Source organism: Anarrhichthys ocellatus, unplaced genomic scaffold (genome assembly GCF_004355925.1).
Source record: "Anarrhichthys ocellatus isolate YVR2014 unplaced genomic scaffold, GSC_Weel_1.0 scaffold1, whole genome shotgun sequence".
Taxonomy (NCBI): Eukaryota; Metazoa; Chordata; class Actinopteri; order Perciformes; family Anarhichadidae; genus Anarrhichthys; species Anarrhichthys ocellatus.
In genome coordinates, this window is record NW_022280031.1 from 11,034,639 (window position 1) to 11,059,113 (window position 24,475).

The 24,475-nt window shown below is 42.6% G+C and overlaps 3 protein-coding genes across 3 annotated transcripts; 2 read left to right on the plus strand and 1 right to left on the minus strand.

Annotated features, from left to right (window-relative positions):
• Positions 1–743: 743 nt before the first annotated feature.
• On the minus strand, positions 744–8,249 carry evc (EvC ciliary complex subunit 1). The gene is made up of 20 exons (XM_031848091.1): positions 7,810–8,249; positions 7,611–7,724; positions 7,301–7,390; positions 6,761–6,984; positions 6,563–6,647; positions 6,345–6,443; positions 6,104–6,232; positions 5,804–5,965; positions 5,473–5,689; positions 4,723–4,871; positions 4,499–4,597; positions 4,196–4,408; positions 3,975–4,084; positions 3,588–3,789; positions 3,215–3,439; positions 3,005–3,140; positions 1,818–1,920; positions 1,562–1,688; positions 1,354–1,450; positions 744–1,270 (listed from the first exon to the last, which is right to left on the minus strand). The coding sequence occupies exons 1-20, from the start codon at positions 7,987–7,989 to the stop codon at positions 1,116–1,118; spliced, it is 2,916 nt and encodes a 971-aa protein (XP_031703951.1). The 5' UTR covers positions 7,990–8,249; the 3' UTR covers positions 744–1,115.
• A 322-nt stretch (positions 8,250–8,571) lies between these two features.
• On the plus strand, positions 8,572–19,654 carry LOC116383700 (limbin). Its single transcript, XM_031847747.1, has 23 exons — positions 8,572–9,067; positions 9,236–9,311; positions 9,626–9,807; positions 9,970–10,026; positions 10,149–10,335; positions 10,453–10,553; positions 10,676–10,741; positions 10,864–10,998; positions 11,298–11,437; positions 11,639–11,963; positions 12,061–12,300; positions 12,533–12,708; positions 13,080–13,239; positions 13,379–13,549; positions 13,652–13,950; positions 14,098–14,272; positions 15,112–15,255; positions 15,436–15,663; positions 15,825–16,027; positions 16,131–16,218; positions 16,386–16,561; positions 18,693–18,794; positions 19,006–19,654. Exons 1-23 carry the CDS (start codon positions 8,852–8,854, stop codon positions 19,406–19,408), a joined length of 4,050 nt encoding a protein of 1,349 aa, XP_031703607.1. The 5' UTR covers positions 8,572–8,851; the 3' UTR covers positions 19,409–19,654.
• A 526-nt stretch (positions 19,655–20,180) lies between these two features.
• cytl1 (cytokine like 1) lies at positions 20,181–22,405 on the plus strand. Its single transcript, XM_031854042.1, has 4 exons — positions 20,181–20,370; positions 20,483–20,527; positions 21,054–21,200; positions 21,297–22,405. Exons 1-4 carry the CDS (start codon positions 20,221–20,223, stop codon positions 21,396–21,398), a joined length of 444 nt encoding a protein of 147 aa, XP_031709902.1. The 5' UTR covers positions 20,181–20,220; the 3' UTR covers positions 21,399–22,405.
• The last annotated feature ends 2,070 nt before the right edge of the window (positions 22,406–24,475 follow it).

Consider the following 24,475-nt stretch of genomic DNA (forward strand, 5'->3'; position numbering starts at 1 on the left):
GATAGCGAGGACATATTGCAAATAGATCCAGGGCTGCTCATACTGTTACACTGATTTCATGGGCTTCTCTGTTTGTAGCAGCAACTAGCCCACAGCTCAGGCAGGAGAGGAGAAAATTAGAAATCAGGTCATCTTCCCACAAGTCCTTGCAGTCCCCTAAGGGACCTTAAAATACATCCAAACGGTTTCCCCATATCAGAGACAAGCGCCGACACTTGCAAAGTCAACAGTGCACCCTCATTTCTGATTGATACATAGGAGGAAAAACACCCTGTTGGCAGTGTATACGAGTAGGTCAGGTCCAGGAGCATATTTTCTCAGGGTGCTATAGCAATAATTGGTTATGTGTGCAAATTGAGCATAAGAATAAAGGGCAGATTAAAAATTGATGTTTTCTAATAGACACTCCAAACTGACAGTAAGCCATAAGAGCTGAAGTAAATGACCTGCTAGATTGCTGCCTACACACAGAACTGTCTGCCAGACTTCAGCCCTCCCAGACTTTTCACCATTACTCTACATTATCATCCATAAAGGGTTGTACTTAAAACTCCATTAGAGCAAGAGAAGGGCAAGGCTTTCATCGTCAAGTGGTAGCACTCCGCTACAATCAGAATGGACATCTCTAATACATCTGACAACTCACAGAGGAGCCCATCCATCACCCCATGTACTCAGGAATCACTGGGAATCAATGCAGCGAATGAGCCGTGGTATGTGGATGTAGGTATAGGACAATAATGTATCACTGTCAGGCCTGTAGCGTAGCACTTCTGTATACCAGGTGAAAAAAAGTACAAAGGTTGAATAATGTATTCAAAACATAATCTGCTTTTTTATTTCACAGCACTTGGCATTTACAAAAACATCTACCAATTGAGGAAAACTGATTGTGTTGTCATTATTGCAACATTTCAGTATAGCACAGAAACATTTAAAATTTGACTGGATAGTCTACTTATACATACATTAGGGAAAGATCCCTCTTGCTTAATGCAGACAAACCCAAGGTACCTTCCTAACAACAAAGTTGGTACAAACAGACCAGAATTGGCATTACGGCACCAACTATAACAAGAGTAAAGGTTTCACAGGACATGACAAATATGTAAACATTACTGCGTTAAGGTTTCAGATTCTCTGTCTCTTTTCTTCTTTGTTTTTGATTTCACCACAGGAGTTACAAAGGTTGGCGTCAGTGAAGGATTCAAGGCTGGATCTAATGCCGGGTTCAGGGACAGCAGGTCCAATATAGTTGCACTCTCATGACCTGTTGAAATATGACAGCATGAAGGACCGAGACAGAGGAATGGTGGATACATATATTTACTATCTGACTAAAAAGGTGCTTACCAGTGTTGTCCTCCTCACCGCTGGGTTCTAGGTCCGGACTGTGGAGGGAGACCCGGGCCGAGGCTGCCAGCTCAGTTATGAAGCTTTCTTCTGCCTCCTAATGGACACGACAACACAGTGCTTACAGGAAATGACCGTGCAAGCTTGTGAATCAAGTCGTTAACCTATTGTGAGGCAGGGAAGTAAAGAAAACATGAAACATACTAACCAGCAGCTGTGCTTTGATCCTTTCCATGTTCTGATCCTGGGCTACTTTCTTCTGCCTCAGTTCCTCATATATAACTTCCTGGTCCAGATCACACTGCTCCAACACCCTCCCTTTGTGGAGTTCAACCCTGAGACACAAAAAACAAAAACAAAGTAACAACCTAAACTATTATTTCATGTATTTAAGACGGACAAAAGTGTGTCGGGCTGACAAAGAGTGTAGTGCTGAAGGGTGGTGTAGTGCACGGTTGTTGCACCTCTGTTGAAACTCAGCAGAAGTGGGTTTCTTGCCCCAGTTCACCAGCTCCCTCAGCAAGGATCTGCTCAGCTGACTGCTGCTCTCTTGTTTCTCAGTCACCTCTGAAGGAACAGTAACATTAACACACAGTAGATTTTCTAACTTTAAGGGTTCTTTCACAACAAAGCTGTTTGGTTTAGTTAAAACAAACTCAGGTCTGTTTGTCTGGTTTTTTACAGTTCATTCGGGCCGGTGTGAAAGCTGTCAATTGAGCCCCGGGGCGGACCACACAACCAAACCTCGGCCGCTTGAAAAGGCGGGTCTCCGTCGGCTTCAAAGCAGACTCTTGTGTTGTGTTTGTCACGTTACAAACAAAATAAACCAACCACAAGACTTTACTATAGCAGATATGTGAAATTAGTATGATTTCAAAAGCTAAACTACTAATAAATACATCTGCTGATCATGAAATATGTTCAGGATGCAACTATATAAATGATCTGTATATGGCAATGTATAAATCATTTGGAAACCATGGTAAAACGTATGCACGTCAGCGCGGGTATTTCCCCTAACTAATCCAACTCTGTATGCTTTATCAGTTCATTAAATCAATTAAAAAGTGCGTGACAGCGATCCCACAGTAAAAATCATTACTGTACAAGACGCCTCCTTTTCGTCCCGTCTCTAACTGTTAGCGAATATTGACAACATGCGGTCGATTTGCAGTCAGTCACCAGAATTTTATTCCCTCATGTGATTCCTGATGATGTAGGATGACAATAGCCAAAACTGTCCAATCAATGAGTTACCTGTCAGTCTGTTTGACTTCATGTTTACTCCTCTTGGTTTGTTTGTAAAAAGTCAGTCTGAACAGGAACCAGATCATTTTTCCTCTTCGTCAGGACCAAATGAACCGAACTACAGGTCTGAAAGCACCCTACTGAAGACATATCTACTATTGTCTGCTGAAATCATGCTGCCTTAACAGTGACGAGTAGGATAACAAAGTAGGTTATAACAAGTCTACACAATCCTGGTCATCATTGTGCAATTGTATTGCAAATTGTCCCTATGACTGAATGAAATACTGTAAATTACATACATCTTGTCTAGATAAGGATTAAGGTTGCAGCCATAACAGCATCAAAATCAGAGTTTATACAGATGTGAACATGTTCATGTGTGTTGTGATTGTCATCTCACCCTTGTTTATGTTAAACTGATCCTGCTCCATTTTCTTTACGATGTCCTTCAGGTGGGAATAGTAGCTTTGGACCAGTGCGGTGAGAGAATCTTTGGTCACATACACGCTCTCCGAGGCAGCCTCTGTCAGGTGGCGCTAATGAGGAACAAATGTTACTCCAAGGTGCTTAGCAAACAAACCTGAAGTAGAAAGATGGTTCTAATGCTTACCTTCAAGCCATCATCCTGTTTTGGAGAAGTACGCGACTCGGTGGGTGGGTTCTCCATCATCTGTTGGATGGCGTGGCTAAGGGCGTTGCCTACCACCAGCTGTGCGTGGCTCTGGAGAAGCTCCATCCCCGTTTCCAGTTCAGACAGGAACTCCTGCTGGAAGCTGTGGCCAACCAGCTGACTCTCTGGGCCCAGATGCCTCTCTGCTAGGCTGGCACTGCTGCTCTGTGATTGTAATGGGACAACAACGCCGTTCAATCTGCTGTGAACTTGGCTAGTATGTCAGACAAGTGAATAGGAGACATACTGTATTGTGTGGTGGTTTTGAGGTGCTTAAAAGAATGTATTGATAAAAATAATAAATATTTCCCACCTTGAGAGTTGAGTTGACACAGAACTGGCTTTTACTGGGATCTTCCATTAGCACAGCTCTGAAATCCGTCTGAGAGAGTGCCTTCAGCTTTGAGAGCCTCATCTCCTTCAGCATGTGCAGACAGAAGTGCCTGACCACAAAGTACCTCTGCACCGCCACCAACAGGTGCTCATGTTTCTTCTCTATCAACCTTCCCACGTGGCTGAGAAGAAGATCATATTGCATCATTTCCAAGTAACTCATAAACATTGATTTAAATACTGCAAAAGTGGATGTGGCTGTGCTGTAAATCTGCTGCCAGTGAGGATTTAGTGTTTGTTTACATCAGGTAATTGTTCACACTCTCAATACGCCATAAATACTTTTTGACAGGTTTTCCAATCTCACCTGTTGAGTGTGTAGCTCTGTCTGGCCACCATGGCCCGGAGGATCGTCATCTGTTGTTCACTCAAGTGTTTGAGACAGGCCTGTACCAGAGCCATCTCCTCATTCCACACCTACAGCAAAAGAGGCTCAGTTAGAAACACCGGAAAGCCTTTAGTTTAGTTAAACTCTTGCAAATATCTAATGTACATCCATTTGTATCCGATTCCCCAGATGGTGTCTACCTGTCCATCTTCGTCCAGCTGAGCCCTCATGTCCTCCAGTTGCAGCTTGGTGGTGCACTCTGCTTGCTGCAGCTGTGCGACCAGCTCCTGCTCCAGATCCAACCACAGCTTCTCGCAGCGTTCAGCGGAGACCTTTGACTGGGCAGGGACAGAGGTGAGAAAAACATCCTTGGCTAGGTCTCCAAGCCTCTTTGACCAGGAGGCACGGAGTTTCTGCGGACACAAAAACGCACACAAGACCAATGTAAATACTCTCGCAGAAGTAAGCACACAAATGCAAAAATGCAGTATTTGATCTTTTACCTTCCAATGGTCACAGAGGGCTTCAGCCACCCTGTTGTCCTGCTGCTGCTCCAAGTCAGACATCTGCTGCCTGTGTTTCATCAGCAGCTCCTGGTACACCTGAAGGAAAAGTTACAGTTCAGATGTAGATACCAGTGTAGTCTGCAAGCAGTTTATTGGCCTATTTATTATAAACAGTAAGTCCAGATCTACATATTGAGGTGTGAGAGGCAAAATGTTACAACCTTGTTGAGCTGCTTTAGGTCATTGTGAGTCTGTTTCAGTTCCAGGGCGCAGCTCTTCTCCTTGGTCTGGCTCCTCAAAAGCTTCTTCCTCTTGGACTCCATTCTGCTGCACTTCTCATCCACCAGCTCCTTTGTCTTTCTCGTGCACTCTGGAACACGATCGACCAACTTCTGTATGAGCTGGACTAGTTTGAGCATTTTGAAAATAACTGCAGTTTGCAAAGCCAGCTGGAAGACTATGTTAAGAATGATCATTAACAATGAATGAGTAGTATGTGAGGGACAGTATATTCAGAATACCCACAGTTACATGTACTTACCCACAAGAGCAATAAAAACACAACAGAAAAGTAAAATACACCCAGAAACTGAAGTACATTGCCAAACTAATGGTGCACTTAGTTGCATGAGCGTCTAGGGTACAGTAATAGTGCAATAGATATTCTGTGCTGTCCTGAAAGAACCTGACCTTATTTAAGGATCTAAAGAGGATTCACAGAAAATGGTCTATTTTGAGAGAAGTAGGCTAGACATTGTCCACTGATACCTGCAGCCAGAAACTAGTCGAGTGAAATGTGAGAAAAGGACACACACTCACACTGTGTCAGTATTTAGATAACTGTGTTACTGAACTTATTTTTCAACTTGCTTAACCCACAAAATGCTGTAGTCTAACATACCCTTTGTCTATTGTCTTTTGACCCGATAGTGTGTTGCAGTGAATGGACTGAGATGAAACTGAAATGTTACCCTCTGTGCACTGTTGAAGGCCTTCGGTCAGAGTGGCCTGAACCTCTGAAAGTATCTTTTCCATGTGGCTAAAAGTCAAGACGTCATCGCTCGTCAGCTGCTCCAGTGTTGTTGCTATCAAGCCCTGCCTCAGAGACACTTCCCGATTTAGCATAACAGGTTGGGATTGAAGAAGCCCCGTCAGCTCCTCCCACCACAACAACTTCTGCTGGATACTCTGCGAGAAGTAGAAAAGAACTTTTCCTTTAGTGTATCCAGTTCTTCGCACGATGACGCAAGGGACGAGCAGCAAAATGAACGGTGTGCCAACGAATAACTAGTATTGCTTTACCTTTAGATAAGCTTCCTGTGTGTTCATCAGCTGGTTTTCCACTAACAGAAGAGTCTGGATGAGAGAGAGAATCACATCCTGTGCTTCATCTGGAGAGAAAATGCTGGTCTTCTTCAGCAGATGCTGGCACAAGTCCTCCACCTGCTTGCTGAAACACCTGGACTGTGAAGAGACACGGATATTAGCTTTCCCTTTAGAACTGTCAGTATAAATACAGGTGTTCTAATAGATTTAGTATATAATGAGTATTAGGTTAATTGTTAAAGAATTTGCTCTCTGGGGTTTTCTCCTCATTTTTACCACTTGAAGGCCACGTTCAAGAAGATCTTTCTGAGCTCTCTCTATTTCCTCCAAAGTACAAAAAGCATCGTCCTTTTTCTCGCTGGCAGTGTGGCCTGTCGGCAACTGTTTCTTCAGCTCATTCAGTTCCTGAAATGACAGATGACAACAGACGTATGTACGTACGTACGTACGTATGTATGTATGTACGTATGTATGCAAGTATGTACATATGTATAATAGACATCTGATCTGGCCCTACCTTTTCTTGCATTTGAAGAATATTCTTGGAGAAGTCAGCATCATTTTTGTCTTTTGGAAAACGACCACTGAATATTATTTTCCCCATTTGGAGAAACATCTATAGCAGGAAAAAGATAATAAAAGAAAATAAAACAACCATTTTTGCCTTTTGAACTTTGACACATACTTATAATAAATATTATAATACTGTGTTAAAGAAAAATGGTAAAAATTCACCAGGCATTTGTCATCCTGAAGCTGGGAGCAATGTTGTTGGATATCCTGCAGGGCCAAACAGTAAAGGCTGATCCTACCTTCAAAACTAAAGAGATAACATGAGTGTTATTAACTCCAACAAACTGGGATTTGTGCATACTCGCTGTAAGATTAAGGTGCATAGTTATGGCTTAACATTTAGAAACTACTGGTTCCTACCCCGGCTGTGTCAGTGTGCGAGGGTAGTGAGAGACCCTGGTGAAGCTCTGGTTCTGCAGGCTCTTGGGGAACAGCGAGGAGGAGATAAACTGACTGCTATCGTCGTTGTCCTGCTCTTGACTCAGAGACTCTCCATCCGTGGAAGAGGACGACTCATCGTTAGGCATTGCTGGCAACTTGGAGTGCTCATGCAGTGACGGATTGGACGCTCCGTCTGCTAAAGGCTGACAAATTCAGCGAAAGTGAAGTAAATCTTAAACCAATTGATTGCAACTTACTATTTTATACCTTACTAGCCCATGGATTGGTTTGCAACTGGTTACTATTTTCTGTTATGCGACCACTTCTATAAAAAATATTGCTTAAACTTGTTCTGATGTACTACTGTTTAGTTTACTAAAGTAAAACTACAAATTATACAATTATTGCTTAAAAAAGCCCTTATATTAAGCATTTATTTCAGTCATTTTGTGAAGAGTCTATTACCTTGTGCACCGAGCAGAAGGTGTATGATATGATGGTGATATGCTGTGTACTTACTCTGTATTTTTGGTTGATGGGATAAACCACCTTTGCTCTGGATGCAAATGCAGCCACATCACTGTTAATGGGTGGTGGCTTCTTCTTCTCCTGGACAAGGAGCAAACAGACTTAATTAGTTAGTTAGTGGGATGTTAATCAGTAGCTTTAAACATCAGAAATGGGTAACCTGTGTCATACACTTAAACATGTTTGGCAGTCCAATCCAGGTATTTTGCATCAATTTACCACTATATATTTCCTGTCACATCCACCTGTTGTAAGTTATAATAAGTCCAAGACGTGTCTTAGATGTTAAAGAGAATAATACTTTATCATGTGCGGTGCCAGTTGGAGGCTCCTTTCTGCAGTGGCTGACACAGTCACTTTGGTTGTTGTCTAATTCCCCATCATCAGGTTCAAGCAGCCGCCTCGCGTTGTGACCCTGATGACACAGGAGCAATACGTTACTGTACATCCAAAGGATGGCGCATAATGCCACTGTAGAAGAAACAGAGGTATTTGCTTACTTGTCTCGTCAACAGCAAAGGCTTCAGACAGAAGACATATAAAAGAGCAGCAGCTAATATTCCCGACAGCCCTCCACACACCGTCGCCACCGTTAACAGTCCCGCGTATATGTGCAGCGACTCGGCGAATGAGACCAACACATCAGTGCCGCATCCCGCCATCAGGTCCTGCTCCATCATTACTCCTCAGACTGTAGGAAGACTTTTTGTCGATAACGTCCAACGTTAACATCACATCTCGAGGACAGTAACGTTAGCTTCTTCTTGCTGTTGACACTGACGTTTCTTTGCTCGCGTATGATTTTAAATGTGTCTTCACTCTAAAAGTGTCTACAACTTACAATTTGCAACAACTTCTTCCAGCAAAAAAAATGTTTTCCCCCAAAACGACAAAACTTGGTGTAACTTGTAGCCAATGGTTGTACGGAGATTTAAGAGAAAGACCGAGCCGCGTCAAGACAGAAGAGCTAGCTAGAATTTAACCGGAAAATAGATGAATTTGCCTTCAGTATAAAAGCACAATAAGGATTCTTGGTATAACTTAGAAAGTAGACCCCTATAAAAATATTAAGGCAAATACTGGTGCGTGAAATGTGTAACCACTAAATATTTGTATGGTTTATTTGCATATTTATATATTTTTTCATGTACCCACAGTTCCGAAAATCCCATGGTCTCGCCTATGACATTTTATTTTGAAAGTCACAACCGGAAACACATTTATGTACTTTGTTTTTAACCTTTCCTTGAAGAGTTGCTCATTCTTCCCAAGTTTTGGAAATGTTTTCCGAAGTTGTGAAGCAACAATGGTCGTGGACCTTGTGTACACCTCTTTGAAATGGCGTCCGTAGTTTTCTCTTGAAATATCTGCATAATATAAGTAAAAATGTTCTTGTACTCCGGAAACGCTCCTACAAGGGAATTTTTCCAAGAAAAAACGGTGGGAATGTTTTCATGGAGGATTTTAACAGTGACAACAGCCAGAAATACAGCCAGCTTGCTAGCGGCTCTCCTTTGGTGAGAGTGGCACACCAATCTACGAATGCTTCCGATAGACTTTATCGGGAAGCGGATCACAATATGGTCATTTCTCTTGAATATCCAAGTGTCCTGTTTGTTTCCACCCCCTGTGTACTTCCGTTGGTGTCGCGATGTAACGTTAACTCGGTGTACCGGTGTATTGGAGCATCAGCGCTGTTGTAACGGTACCGTTATACCTCAGGATGCATCGCGGTACACAACTCTACCATCACCGGAGGTGAGTGACCCAATGGTGGAAATCACAGAGAGATCATTTATTTAGTTGTATCCTTAAACCTTATTTTAGCAACCAATATTTGATTCACATGTCATATCTATGATCAGGCTTTGGTTTTGAGCAGTACCCTTGTTTATGCATAACATATTAAATGTTTTCCATTGTCAGAGGCTCTCCAGGATCCATGTAATGCAACATGAGCCCGGTGGGAAATCATCAGAGCAGACATCTATTAGGATGGATGGTTTGTTCTTATTTTCCTCAAGTCTATGCATCAACAATACAGTAATAACAACACACCAGTGCAAACACCAGATCAACAATTGTACATATGAGTCTGTTTTGTACGCCATGCTGTACACGTACAGATGATGTAATGTTAGAATTCCATAATAGTTTTAGGTCGCAAATATATGATTTACAAACTGTTGCACAGAAAATCTTTAGTACACCGGTATATACAAAACCCCAGTATGTCTATGCATACATAGTATTCATTTATTGTCAATTTCAGCCTTTGTAACTGAGTGTTCAAACGCCCTATTTTTCACCTGACAGGTACAATGGAGATCAATGGGCCCATGGCGTTGTCTGCAGAGGGCCGACTCTCCTCCTCAGCATCTGCTGGTCCGTGGGAACACTCTTTTTACACGCCACTTAGCTTCATGTCAAACATCTTGCATCAACGGAATCGCAGAAGCACTCTTACCAGATACAACCCGAGCCTCCCTTTACCTCAGGTGTGTTTCTAAAAGAGGTGTTTTTGGTCGCTTCAATCACTGTACACACTTTCATGGAGTATGCAGATGTAGCATGCAATGCACCTTCTCATGTATGTGGTAATTTAACAAAGAATTATGTTGGAAGAAACTAAATATACAGTGTGTTTTATGTTTCTGCAGACTCAGAGTGTGGCACCTCCATCCGCATTTGGGGTCAAGTTTCACAAGTGTGCACAGGTACATGCTTGAATACAGCCCATTTAATTTATCTGCGTTTAATTTCAACATATTTTACTGGACCATTTGTTAACATGTTGCAGTCAGTCCAGTGAGTCATACTCTTCCTTCTGCTCAATCAGGTGAAGCTGGACACCGATCCTCCTCAACTGACATTCTTCCTGCTGATTCACAACATGGGTCCATTGGGTGGCACCAACTTGTCTCAGGTGGCTATCCGGGACTCCATTTCTGGAATAGTACCCCTAAAATCTGAAGGCCGTGTGGTGGAAAGAGGCTACCAGACGTTTGCCATTGATTCACTGTCTGGTATGTCTGGCAGTCAATTTGTTTAAGAGATTATTCTGGTTTGAACTTTAAAAATAATTGAATTTGTTCCTCGCTGTATCCGCAATAAATACCATTATACTGATTTTACCTCTTTAGCTGGATCCCAAGTTGTTGTCAACTATACTGCTCACATAAGGAATCATAAGAGTGAAGTCCTCGCCCTTCCAGCTTTCCTCACCTTCTCTAACGCCTCACAGGTATTGTTTTTCTGCTCTATTTAACTGGAAAAGGAATCTTCCAAATGTTAATGATCTCACCATGTCAGTATTTGCTGTACTGAACAGAACATTTTCTCTCTTCTTTTTTCTTGACTCCGCAGAATGATGTCAGTATGTTTGGTCCATTAACGGCTAATCTATCCCTGAGGGTCAACTCCACCGACAGGGTAAGTTGTGGACAGTTCCTTAACTGGAAACACACTTTCAGCTTCAAGCGTTGCATGTTTTGTTCTTGTTTTGTACACAATTGTTTCGATGAGAAGTCTGGTGTTTCTGCCCACTGTTTTAGATTCATCCTAACCATGGGGTCCATTTTGCTGGATTTGTTGCCGGGTTCTTTGTTGCGCTGATGCTGCTGTCACTGGGGTTTCTGGCCATGAACCTGATCGGTCTCCGAACCAGGCTGAGCCTTCTTCAGCAAAGGGTATCTCAAATTCAAATGGGTTTTGTTCAAGTTAAGCTTAATGTTAATGTTAATTACTTATGGTAGATTTACGGTAGTTGTTTATGTTAATGTTATAAAAGTGTTGTTGATGCTTGTTTGTTAAAAGGAAATGTGGTATTTTTGTCCAACCCAACACATCAGTTAACATAACTAATTTAGTAATTTTAAAGAACTGTTTTGTCAAATTTCTGTCAGTATATTTAGCTAATTGATTTTTTATTTGTATTATTCACTTCAGCTATAACATAAATCACTGTGCGTATATTTTCGTGCTTCAGAGAAACAGATGTGATTCCGACCCTGAGTATGCAGACTGCAACATGAGTGAGACCGTAAAAGATGAGGCCGCATTTGAAGACAAGATGGTGGACACCATGGTGCTGGAGGATCCCCAGAACATGTACCAGGCTTTGGAGAAGTGAGTAGACGGGTCAAGAACTTCAACAATCAGTTGTGCCGGTTGTAGCTCGGAAGAAAGACACACCAGCGCTTTATGTTGCTTTCTACTGAGCCACGGTTTCACAAATATTATTTTTATATTATATTTGTATAATACATCTCACTAGGAACCCACAACGCACCGGTTTACCCTGCTTACGCTGTATTTCATCCCTTTAAGCCTTGAAATGTCCACGCTGCTGCATGCCACCAACAACCTGGAGGCCACTCGGATTCAGATCTATAGGGATGTGATGTCCTCCCTGGTGGGCGGCCTGCGTTCCCGGGGCCAGGCCAGTGCCCAGGCCCAGCAGAGGCTCCTTAGTGTGCTCCACGGACAGATGCTGGGCATGGAGGGTCGGCTGAAGGAGGAGCGAGGGGCCCGCATGGCTGCTCTGGCTGGCCACTGTAACCAGGAGACTCGTGAAGAAATGGAAGCCGAGCACCGCAGAGAAGCTGCTGAGAAGGCCCAGGCCGAGCTGCTGTGTCAACATGCAGACCAACAGGTAATACAAAGTCATTTGTTTGTTTTTTCCCCCCTGGATCTGAGAGTTTATTGCATTCATTACTATCACTAAACTGTAAACCTCATTGTGTTACTAGGAGCTCCTCCACTGCAGTGTCCTCCTAGAGAAGCTGCACAAGCTGAGCCAGAGTCAGCTCCAGCGCATCCTGTTGGTCAGACACGAGGAAGCCTCAGGGAAGGTGCAGAGGCAGACCATAGAGTGGCGTCGGGTGGAGTTGCACAAGATTTTCTCTGAAGAACTGGAGGAGGCCACCCGGATGGGCGAGCTGGAGAAGAGCACAGCCAAGAGTCTTCAGCATGATTATTTCGTCTGTCAAGTGAGAAACCAAAATTAGCTTTCAAAGTTGTGACACATGTTATGGATGCATAATTTGAGCGTTATTGACACCTGCAAACATGGCCAGCAGGGCATGTAAAACAGCGTTTGTCATTTATATATCGGCTTTATTCTCTTCTTCAACTTTTCAGCTATCTCTATTTGTGATAATCGGCAAATGAAGCAAACATATAAAAGACATTCGATGACATGTCCTTCTTTTTTCTGACCAGGATCAGCTGGAGGAGGTGCTGGATGTGGTCCTTGCCAACCAGCGCTACGTGCTCGCTGAACGCCATGCACAGAGGAAGTTCTTGGTGCACAGCCTTCACAGCCTCAACAGCCTGATTTCTGACAGCTTCTCCAGCGCCTCCAGCAGTCTGGACAGCTGGTTCACTCACATCAGGAGGTTGGAGCTTATTGTACTTACCAGTGACTCACTTCACATCTAGATGCACTATCACACTACACTACACTATAACTGTGGCCAAGTGAACCTGTAGTGCTTATATTTGTGATGTAAAATATATAATAGAAAATATAGATTTGCAAAAAAACACTTCAAAAGATAAGAGTAAACACAGCACAAAACAAACAAAATATTTGACATATTATTTATACACCAATAAAAGTATTTTACTGATATTTTTCAGAAAATGTGGTCATAATGTGAACATTTGTTAGCAGTTCAACCTTGTAGTCAGTGCTAAGCTCGCATAATATAAGTAAGATGAACTATAGTTGTTTTTTGAACCTGGCATGCTTTAATCTTTCCACCAGGGGGAGCAGTGTGCCTTCAGAGCAGATAGACCAGCTCCAGGAGAAGGCCCAGACAGAGCTGGTGATGGTGAGGCAGAGACTGGAGGAGGCTCTGAGCCAAGAGAGGAGAGCCATGCGCTGTGGACTGATTAAGAAGAGGCGAGAGCTCATCTCTGACTTGGTGAGGAGATCATGCATATTTAAGGTTTTATTCCAAACAACTGCATCATATATATATATATATTTATAAAACACAGAACCTGTTCATCTCATACCTTAACTATTACACCATCTTTAATCCATCTCCCTGCCTTCTCCAGCTGCGAGTCCACAAACGGAGACAGAAGGATCTGTCGGTTTTTGATCTGGAGGGAAGGAGAGATGTAGCTCAGCACCTGCACTGTTGGCAGAACTTACTGATGGCTCACAGTTTGGAGCTGGCAGAGCTTATCAACAACCTGGATGAGGAGGCTGCTGCAGACATCCGCAAGGTGCCACTCTAAACAGCACAACATCAGGCATCACACATCATGACCTAATCACTGTGAAAGATACACAAAACACTTTGTCTTGACCCCTTACCTGTTCTTTAGGTGACCATGCGTGTGATTCAGGGTGCCATAGCAGAAATCAAAGCCATCCAGCCATCTGCAACTCAGGCCTTGCTAACGCTCCTGCCTCCAGGGGCGCAACATGCCCTGCCGCAGGTGGAACCAGAGGCGGGACTCGGACAAGGAGCGAGCACTCTCCTGCAGGGCCAGGAAAGGCTGCACCAGGAAGGCAAGGCAGCCCTACACACCCTCAGCTGCACCAGGGCTGCACTAAGGGAGGCCATGGAGAGAGAGCTGCAGGAGCAGAGGGAGCTCAGGGCGCACTGCAGAGCTTTCTTCAGGTCAGTGATATAATAGTACTGGTCAGTACTGGTCCTATTAGCCCTGGAGGTCCTGGGAGAGGTAGATAGATGTTATTCCACTCCCAGCACAGCCATGTAAAGTCTCATGGTGTGTTCATCCGCCTGCCTTTTCTCTTCCTGTCTCAGTTGTTTGTGTTCGTCCCAGCTGACTCTGTCTGAAGATGATCGGCTGCGAATGAAACTGGAGTTTCAGAAGTGTCTGTCTGTGATGGACCTGTGTCTGGTGCTGCCCCACGCCATCTCCAGAACCAAACTCCACACCGCTCTGGCAGCTTGGAGGAAGGAAAGCGAGCAACAGATGGTGAACAAATAATCACACATTACTTCAGTTGTCATGTTGTTAAAACCTGTGTGTGGGGAATTACAACATTTCTAACCTTGGCTACTGCTAGTGGCAGTATATAGGAAGATACAGTCACAGTGGCAGACACCCTGCTACACTCATTTTGGTGTAATATTTACGTCGCCGTCAACAAGAGCTCATATAGCATCCAACCTATTTGATTGAAAGTGCATGTGGAACACTCTGAAATGCTAATCAAATGAATGTGTTTGTCCTTTTGCAAGACATGAGCAAAACCAAATTGTGAAATAAAGCAACTTTTGTTTTCTGCACTTATTACGAACAATGTTTTCAATAAATAAATTATAAGGAAGGGAATACAAAAAGAAGAGAGAGTGATCCAAACCACACATCATTGCATCCGCGTACTATGAGTGTACACCAACATGGCTGTGGGAAAAGAGCGTAAATCCCCCATTCTTAGCATCCACAGGTATTCGTATGTTTTATAGTATGTGCTAAAATGATATACTTTGTGCTAACAGTTAGCACAGCGATGGTCCTTCCTTGTTTAAATCTCCCCATGATGCAATTACAGTTTAAAGCCCACATGTACTAAACTACAGCAGGATATAATGGTGCATTTAATATTTTCTCTAATGCGTAAGAAAGGGAGAATGGCGACCGCCGGTGCAGACCACACTACGATCAGCCTCAATTGTGTAGCCGCTGGATGAGTGCACATTGTTATTTAGAAATAATACAGGGCTGCACAGAGTGGTTTCATTTTAATCACATCATAACAGCATTCTTGGAGTCATTTCCCAACCAACGTATGGATATTTTGTTTTTTGCAGACTTGTGTGCAATCCAAGGGGAAACCCAGCGAGGCCAGACAGAAAGCAGACACATCTGACCTGCTACTTTTCCAGAAAAGACTCGAAGACGGGATCCAACTCTTTGAGAAGGAGAAGGAGACGGAGAGTGGCGTCATGAACAAGGTAAAGCCGTAAAATGACCTTTACCGTAAGTTACTGAAAGGCAAGAAGGGATCAGTGTATGAATTTTCTATCATATCAAATCCTAAGCTCATTCAGTAGCAGAAGCCATCTCCTTGAAGTGAATCTCTAGTGAATCGCTGGTACGAGATGACTGAGATACGTCCATCCTAATGTTGGCAGGTGATGGAGGAGATGCGTAGGGAGAGAGAGGATGATCTGCGCTCTCAGGGCGACAGCCTGGCGATGCAGATGGCTACCATCCACTACCAGAAGGCCGAGAGGAGGACCAAAGTCTTGGAGACTTCCCGAGCAATGCTTGCTCTGCACAGCCTGCTCATTCAGCAGCTCAGAGAGAGAAAGAGCCTGGAGAGACAAGACATGGCACAGAGTATTCACAACCACTGCTTGGTAGGCAAAGCTTTACTCCAAGTTAGCCACCCATGGACATATAATAAGGTTCAAACTAATGTGGTTATTCTCGGGAAAATTCTCATGTCTCCTCTGAGAGTAATACTTTCTCATTAGACCGTGTAGACTTTTATTAGAGTGTAATTCGACTCTTGCCGCAGGGCCTAGAGGAAGCTGAACAACAGCTTCATAAGGAGAGGACAGAGCGATCCAGAGTCGAGTCAAATCCAGCACAGAGAGGGGACTCTGAGGAGGGAAGTGAAGAGGAGAGACTGTTTCAGCTGCAGCAGGATTGCAGGATGACGTCCATCCTCCAGGAGGCCCTCTACAAGAGTGATCAGATCACCGCACTGTTGGCCGAGAGGTGAGCTTGTGTTGTTAGCGTCATCTCAGGAGTAATGAGGAATTTTTGTTTGTTGACACAGGCCGTTGAATTTTACAGCGTTGAAACTCTCTGGTGTTTTCAGGTTTCAGGAAATGACTGGCAGCAACCAAGCCATGGAAGATTTAAAAGAGCAAATGGAGCTCAGGAGACTTTATGCAAACTGTGACCAGGTCTGAATTTATAAATAGACCTTTTTTTCCCTCCAATGTTATATTCTACACAATGTTATATAAATGTCATGGAAAAGTACAGGGACATCTCACTTCTGTGTGTGTGCCAGAGAAAGTAGAGGAAAAAGTGTATTTAAGGTGGCTCCGTGCCCTGCGTTTCATCTCAGGATCTGGAGTTTGCATCTCGGCTGTTGAAGCAGAGTCAGGCGTCTGCTGAGGTTCTCCTGGAGGCCCTGCGTCTCCTCCTCCCCACCCTGCCTGAAAGCGAACTCCTCTCCATCACTGACGCCCTCTGCCCCAAACAGCTCCTCATCTCATCATCTGCAGAGCAGGAGCAATCCGGGTAAGAACCAGGTTCAGCATCTCTCTACCGGCAAAAGATTCTTGTAGTTTTACATTTCTAATTTACACAGTGTTGTGTCCCATTAGGTGAACAAGTTTGACTCATGGGAGGTGATAATTATTGTTAGTATTAATATTTTACTGTATTTTTTCTGTCCAAGTCTTTCTCTGTTGGACGTTTAATGAGCCCTGTGCAGCAGAAGGGTTACCCATCATCATACTAAATCTGTCTGGCTCTTCCAACTTGCAAGCATAGTTTTGAGTCTGGTTGCCAACTAATGTTCAGAAGCCAACAAAACCTTTTGTCATGCACGAGTGTCGTCCATTTTATTTTCCTTTCCCTGCTTGCTTTTTTTTTTTTTTTTTAAAGGGAAAAAAAAGAATTGAACAAATTGAATATAGGGAAAAGCTTTTAGCCCAAAGTACGCAGCCAGAGTCTCAGCGATTCAAGTTCTGTGGTTGAAGAAAGTAGTTTTCTGAGTGAAGTCACTGATTTAATCAAATCTGCGTTTAAACACAGCTGGCTGAAACAAACACATCTCCGAGCATTGTCTGAAATTTAAATACAGTTTGACCACGATTCCACAGGGCTTGTTTTCCCCGAGCCACGATAAACGATTATACTCATCATTTAATTTCCTGATACAATGGAACACTCATGTCTGGCCCCCTGCTGAGTTTGAATCACTCTGCTGATGAATAATGTGTCGTGCATGGGGAAAGGAGCTGTCTGGCCAAAAGACAAGGAAATGAAAATGCTCAGTTTGGAACAGTATGCAAGACATGTGTTTTTCTTTTCTTTTTCAGCTCGTTTCTGCTTTTTTTGTTTGCAGGATAGAGTTTACCCGTTCTTTACAGCAGTTTTAAATCTTACTAACGTGAATTCAAGTCAGTAGTAGAATGTGAAACTCCAAGACGTAATGACTGGATTTTTTTAATATTTAGAGATTGTTAGATTAGATTCTAGATCAAATCACTTCATCTATCGCCAGGCAGTTGTCTGGAAACAGAAACCTTTACCGTGGTACTCGGTGGACCCACTGACACAGGGGTTAGGGGAAGTTTAAGAGCGTTTACTGGAGCGCAAAAGAGAATGGAGGTGGAGTGGAGACAGCGTGTGCCTACCGCAGTAGTTGAGACGACAATCTGGTGAAGAGCCGGTGTTGATATAGAGAGAGAGAGAGACGCGAGGAAAGTAGGCACAAGGGAAAATACTGAGACACGGTTGTGTCCGTGAGAGGAACAGAATGAAATGTAAGAGTTGGCACTTGTACTATCTAAACAACTATATCAAAACACAAAATACATTATCAAAGACAAATACATGTACCTCTTACCTGGCTTGATCAAGCAGCTGTGTTTGAGAGAATGATCCATGTAAGTTGCCATTTATCCCATAAGAACCCAAATCCCCTTTTCCTTAAAGGAAAATGATAGGGGATATAAAACAGACCACATGGAACATATTTCTGAAAGTGTCTGTGACAACTGTGTCACCGTGGGTTCGTTTGACAGATTCAACTTCAGAGGTAGTGTTTATAGCATCTGTTACATATGTAATCAAACGCTGGTAACTTGTGAAATACCCAGAATGCAATGAAATGACATCTATTTACTGATAAAATGTACTTATCCGTTTTGCTTTTATGAATATTGTTATCAACAGTTGAAAGATATTGTACTTGATTTGTTTTTAAAACTACTGAGAACTTCACATAAACAAGACGATGCACATGATTCACTGATTCTGTTCATAATGGAAAGATGCTCGAGCCATGCAACCTGATTTTTAAGCAACGACACTTCTACCTTTTAGTGGCAATCTGAAATATTAATTATCTAAAAGAAAAATAGTCTTGTGTGATCTTGCAGTTGGAATTATCTGTGATTATTAGTCCGTATTCATTAGACATGTCTAACATGATGTACCCTACTAAGAAATCATTTAAATATTTAATCTTTTATCTTAGTGGAAAAGATCACAAAGCTCTCCCTCTACACCAATGAGAAGTCATTACAGCGTATCAGATAGCCAGGCATCCCTGACCATTCTTTAATCAAAGCCGATCATTGTCTGCAGAGATCATATCGCAGCTACCAGCTTCATAATCCTTTGATGACTTTTTGACCAGGTGTGCCGGGGGGTCGAACAGACTTCTTCCTGTCAAACTGAGAGAAGACGTGTTGCATAAAAATATGCCAAATATGCCAAGCTGCACTGTGGAAAGAGAGCGGTGAGTTCAACACATTTCTGTTTTTTGCTACTAGCTGCTGCATAAAGATATATATATTATGCTATAGTCAAGACTAGGCAAGTCCTTTATTGATCTGTAATATGCCTTTAGTCGGTTACATGGGAGGGCCACAGTGACCACATGCATGAGGTAAGCATTTTAACACTCCAGTCCTACTAACAACAGCTCCTCTGTCCTCCAAATCTCACAGACTCCAGGAAAAGAGGCAAGGTTTGATGGAAAAACTGCTCCCCAGATCCCATGTCCTGGCTCCAAGAGATGTTGCACCACTGCTGGTTGAAGAGAAGGAAAAGGAGGGCGGTTTCACTAAAGCACAACGGCCTTTTTATAAAGCTACCGTCACTGCAGACACAGCACGGCAGCAAAATGACACTGCAGAAGAAAGGGCTGTGAACACAGTGAATGAAACATTACACAGCACGGCAGAGGAATACATGATGCCCTCCTGTGCCAGCACTGCTGCCGGAGAGAGGTTGTTTGTGTTCCGGGATCCACCTGAATCATGTGTCAGTGCCGGTGCAAAGAGGAGAAAAAGGAAGAAGAACTTTCTCAATCTGAAGAAAGGCTCAGTGGCTCCAACAAACCTACCTTGAGACTTACAAACATTGTCAAACAAGTTTTTTTTAAAGTTTTTTTTATGATGATGGTACTTTATCATGATAATATTACAATCCAAATCAAACCTATAATTTTTGCTGTGTAGCAAAACATTTTCTGTGCCTTTCTAAATGTATATTGCATGTTGGTCATACTGAGGTAGTTCTCTTGAATGGATGTATTTTAAATGGTGGGGAAAGTCCATTAAAGTTCAGACTTTACTGAAAATGTTGACAATGTGTTTTGACAGACAAAATCCTTTCCTGTAGTATTAGTGTGTACTGCATTAGTATTAAAGAGTATTATTATTCATGTTCAAGACTACAGATATGAGTGTTTGTGGTTTGATGTGAGGATACCTCTAAACTCAAGATGCACAGGGACATTAGAAATGGATCCAAATCCCAAGTTCTTTCATGTGCAACGCTTTCAATTAATTTAGTAAAATCAACAGCGTTATGATCCCATTGATGAACCACACGACTACAAATCAAACTCTTGTTTTGACATGTACAGTGGTTGACCCCCGTCGATAATGAATATGGCTGATATCGATTATTTAAGAAAAGCCACAAAATTGAGCAAAAGTTGCGACACGTTTGGCTGTGTTACCAGCAAGAGAAGCCCAATCGTCCGTGGTGTTTTGGAGCGGACATGAACAGAGTGTCCCAAACGCTGCGCTTTCACGTCATCGCCTCCCCCCACCCTCTCCACTCAAAACTGTTGCCAGTCCTCCTCTTTTACCATTTAAACCCCTGTTGACTGTCCCAGCGGCTGGAAGCGGTCCTGAGCACCACTGTTATCCGACATGAGGTTCACGGGGCTCGCTACTCTCGCGTGTTTCTTCAGCTTCGTGTGGCTGTCGGACTGCGCGCCGCCCACCTGCTACTCCAGAGCGCTCGGCCTGAGCAAAGAAGTCATGATTCTGCTGGACAAAATACACACGTACCATCGCACGGTAAGCGAGTTGACGTTGGTTGCATTGTCACATTGTGCAGACATGCCTGTGTGTGCGTAAACTTGTGTTTTGACTGGCGCTCCGTGTAACGGTCATGTTTGTTGGGTTGCAGAAAACGTGTGCTGATGTTCTACCCACGATCTTCCTTGATGTGCATGTAAGTTTACACCAATGGGATAATGTAATATGTGGATAGAGATGCTGAGAGGAGTTCCCAGGGAAATTGGACATTTTCTAGAATATACTGGGACTATATGGCACTGGGTTTGTGGTGCCCAAAGCGCTAATAAAACAACAACACAGACCTTGTTGCGCGCAGTTTTCATGTAGGAACTAAAACTAGCAGACATCTCTATGGCCAATATCTCCCAAACTATGCAACTCATACCAAAACTTTGATTATTAAATAGCACAACAGGTAAGAGGAAAAATAGTTCCTTTAAAATCCCAATTAGATAAGAGCTGTAGCTTTCATTCTCCCCGTGCTCAGGAAACCAATCAATCAAACCAATGCAAATCAATGTGTACTGTGAGACAAAATCATATCTGATATGAATTCATGACCTGTTATTTGAGTGCTCTAGACTCCAAAAAGTGTAAATACTTTAAAAACTCTTGTGCAAAAACAACTATGTGTGAATAGTTTTAGAGGACATTTTAAAAGAGCCGTTTTATCTTTCTAGAACTCGTGCGTCACAACCAAGCTCCGTGACTTTCTCTACGTGGTGCTGAACCATCCGGACCAGTACTGCAGAGAGCGTCCCAGAATGGTACTGCTGAAACGTAAAATCCAGAACTTGCACACCATCATCACCACAGTCTGTTATCGGGTAAGAGCATCTCAAACACCTGCAGTGGTTTTTGACCTCAACACTGTTGTTTTCAGGATCCAGTTTGTTGACCGCATGTCTTTGCTTCGTTGGCAGGACCTGGTGTTTTTCACAGACGACTGTGAGGCTATTGACACCGGACACATTAGGCCTCACTATGCAGAGGACAGGCTTCAGCTCCTGCAAGAGGAGAGATGAGCAGCGCACAAAGCAGAGGACGGACCCACATCGGTCCGTCACATTCATACAAACACATCAGCAATATGTAGAATGGCAACGTCATGTACACACCACAGCCTGCACTGTATTAGATGCATCACAAACGACACACAGAGCGCCGCTTCATGTTGTACCTAGCTGGCTCTGTGTTAGCTGCAGACTCATGTCAGTGGACATGTGTGGCTACATTCCAGCAAAGGAGTGCAGAACTTTCCACAGGAAATTTGCTGAATGCCAACCATGCCGATGAAAACCTTGGAATAATAAAGCAATAAGAGATGCTTGTGAGCTGGGCTTAACCGCTGCTTACATACCAGGGCTGATCAAAGGTGCATGTGTCATTAAGAGAAATATGTTGCGTTGCCATAACCCTTGGTCTGACAAAGAGGTCTTAAAGGAGCATTATGCAGCATTTTGAAAACATCTGAAGAGCTGAACATGGTGGTGGAAAATGTTATGTAAGAAATAGATGTCCGAAGCATTCCTTTCTCACACTCCGTTGTAGAGTGTGCTCCTTCACAATTGTTTATTTTTCTTACTTCTATTTTAGATCAAAAAAAGTTAGGACCGTGCTGGCGTGTGTGCTGAAGCTGAACAAAATAAATATTTTCTTGGCTCTCAACGAAAAAATGGTTATAAAACGGACCAAGCCCTCACTGTTTTAGACATATTAGACACATGCCTGTTTTTATGTACATAAATTGTGTCTCACAGTATGTAATAAAACGTCTCTGTATGTATCAGCTTTTAATTTCTTTATTCTCTAAAGTAGTTTCCTAAATGTCTGCCAGTTGATTCTGGGAAACAAACTAGTGAGTCAAAACTGGCCCATGTCCAGTCTGAATCAGCATGATGTTCTTTTTTATTTTAACATGTAGGTTATTTTCTCTCTGACTGATGCTCTGGTTTTCACTCAGCATGTTACAATTACTGATGTATTTCATTTTTATTGAGACAATATGAAGTTTTCTCACCACTGGACTAAAAGCACTCTTCCTCTGCAAAGTAAAATAAACGGGTTCCTGTGTTTTGAAAATGTGGTTGAACTGTAAGTGAAGCAATGTGGTTTTTACACAAACCACAGTCCACTCACAAATAATGATGCAGTTTCCATCATTTCTATGTTGGGTTTGGGAACAAGTCGTCCTCTCTGATTTCATTTATGGCCTCTGCTGCCCTCTGCGGGTCAGACTGTCTGATCTGAAACAAGCATTGAACCCCATTAATCCCTTTTTGGATATTTGCATATTCTGTGGAAGCATCTGTCCCATACAGGGATCAGGACCACCAGATACTGATCTAGGCTGAGGCAGGGTTCCCATGCAATGGTCATCCAGTTACTGTTGGAAATACTGCAGGTTTATCCACAGAAGGAGTTTGTCAGTGCCTTCATCTGCCACAAGGTGGTGCTGGTTGTAGTTTCGTATTGCCACATCAGATGAGGATGGTTTTCCATAATTTTATGCTGCTGAACTTAGACTGTATACTCTCTCTCTCCCTGTGTGTGTTTGTTTCAGCGACAGTTATCATTAATAATGTTATTTCTAAATGCAAATTTATGTCAGCGATGCAGCGCTGAAATCTGGTAAAACAGTAAAATCTGCAGCCTTTAAGTTGAAAAGGTACAAACTATTTCCTGCTGTGATGAAAACGAAACATCAATGTTTCAGTCAAAGGACAAAACAAAATGTTACATTAATTCATAAGCAATGACACCTGGATTCACAAAGATTTTTAAACATGTTATAATGCCGCAGAATTTTAATCAACAAACCGTGTGCAAAAATCCACATTATGTTCTTTCATTTAAGGCAAAACAAGAACAAAACCACAGGCGGCTAGGTAATTTAACAATTTAATGCTGTGACACTGCACCAAAAATGCCTAATGCCGCGCAATAAAAAAAAAAACTTAGCCAAAGGGTGAACGTAATCATTCTCTGCCTTGTTGCAGTAAACGACCTTGTAAAGGACGGATCAAAAACCAATTTACAATAGAGCACAGGTGATGTAGTTTGTGATGCAGTTTTGTTTATGGGGGTTTTCAGGCAATTTTCCATCACAATTAGCACTTTTATTGCATCTTAAAAGAAATGTTGCCTCATTAGTCCACATAAGAAATGTTTCCCCCCCCTTAATTTCCAATAGATGATTGGCACACTCTCCACACCATTGTAATTACGCTGCACAGTAAAGTTGGTTAGTATTTAAAACTCTCACATATTTAGACCAAAGCTTGTCCTGCTGTCAACTGTAAACAACTGTTCCATTGACTTGCACACTGAAGTATTCAATGAATGATTACCGGAGGACTTCTGATAGCAGAGGGAGGAGAATACAGTTCATCAAGCTAAATATCAACAAATGTAATCGATCATTGTGAGATTACTCGATCGGTATCTCAGTGGTTAATAACTGCAGCCTAAGGTGTGATAATTACTTATAGGTCAACCAAAAAAACCTCCCAGAGCAAGTCGTCCAATACACCACTGCCCTCCACTGGACACTGTAAGCCATTGAAGTACACTTCATTGATGAGTCAGTGTAAACTAGGCTCTGCCATAGGAAGCAGCAGTCCCATCATTGCGAAATAATTCAAGCTGATGAACAGATTTAGTGTAGCTATAAATGGTATAAGCCATGTGTTTGGTTATTTGATATAGTGTTGAGATATTCGCCCATATCAGCATGTTTTTTTTTCAATATGTCATTTCTATAATATTTCTTTAAATTGTTTACAAACATTATACATCAGGTTTTCTGCAGGAGACGTTATAGGTAATTTTGGTAAAAACAGCAGCGAGAAATTGGTGGTGATGGCTATCTTTGCTGGTAGCTGAACATTGATTAATAACATTCTTGCTGCATTGTTAATAGAGTATACAGCACGTGGCTCTGACGGACTAAGGGCTCGAACCGTATTTTTCTTTACACCGTGAGGACGTGTCTTGCGCTTTCAAGTTGTTCTGCCTATTAATCTATAGTGGGCAATTCATATTTATATATATTTATAATTATATATTTTTTTTACACGTTAACTGAGGACATTTTCTCAAA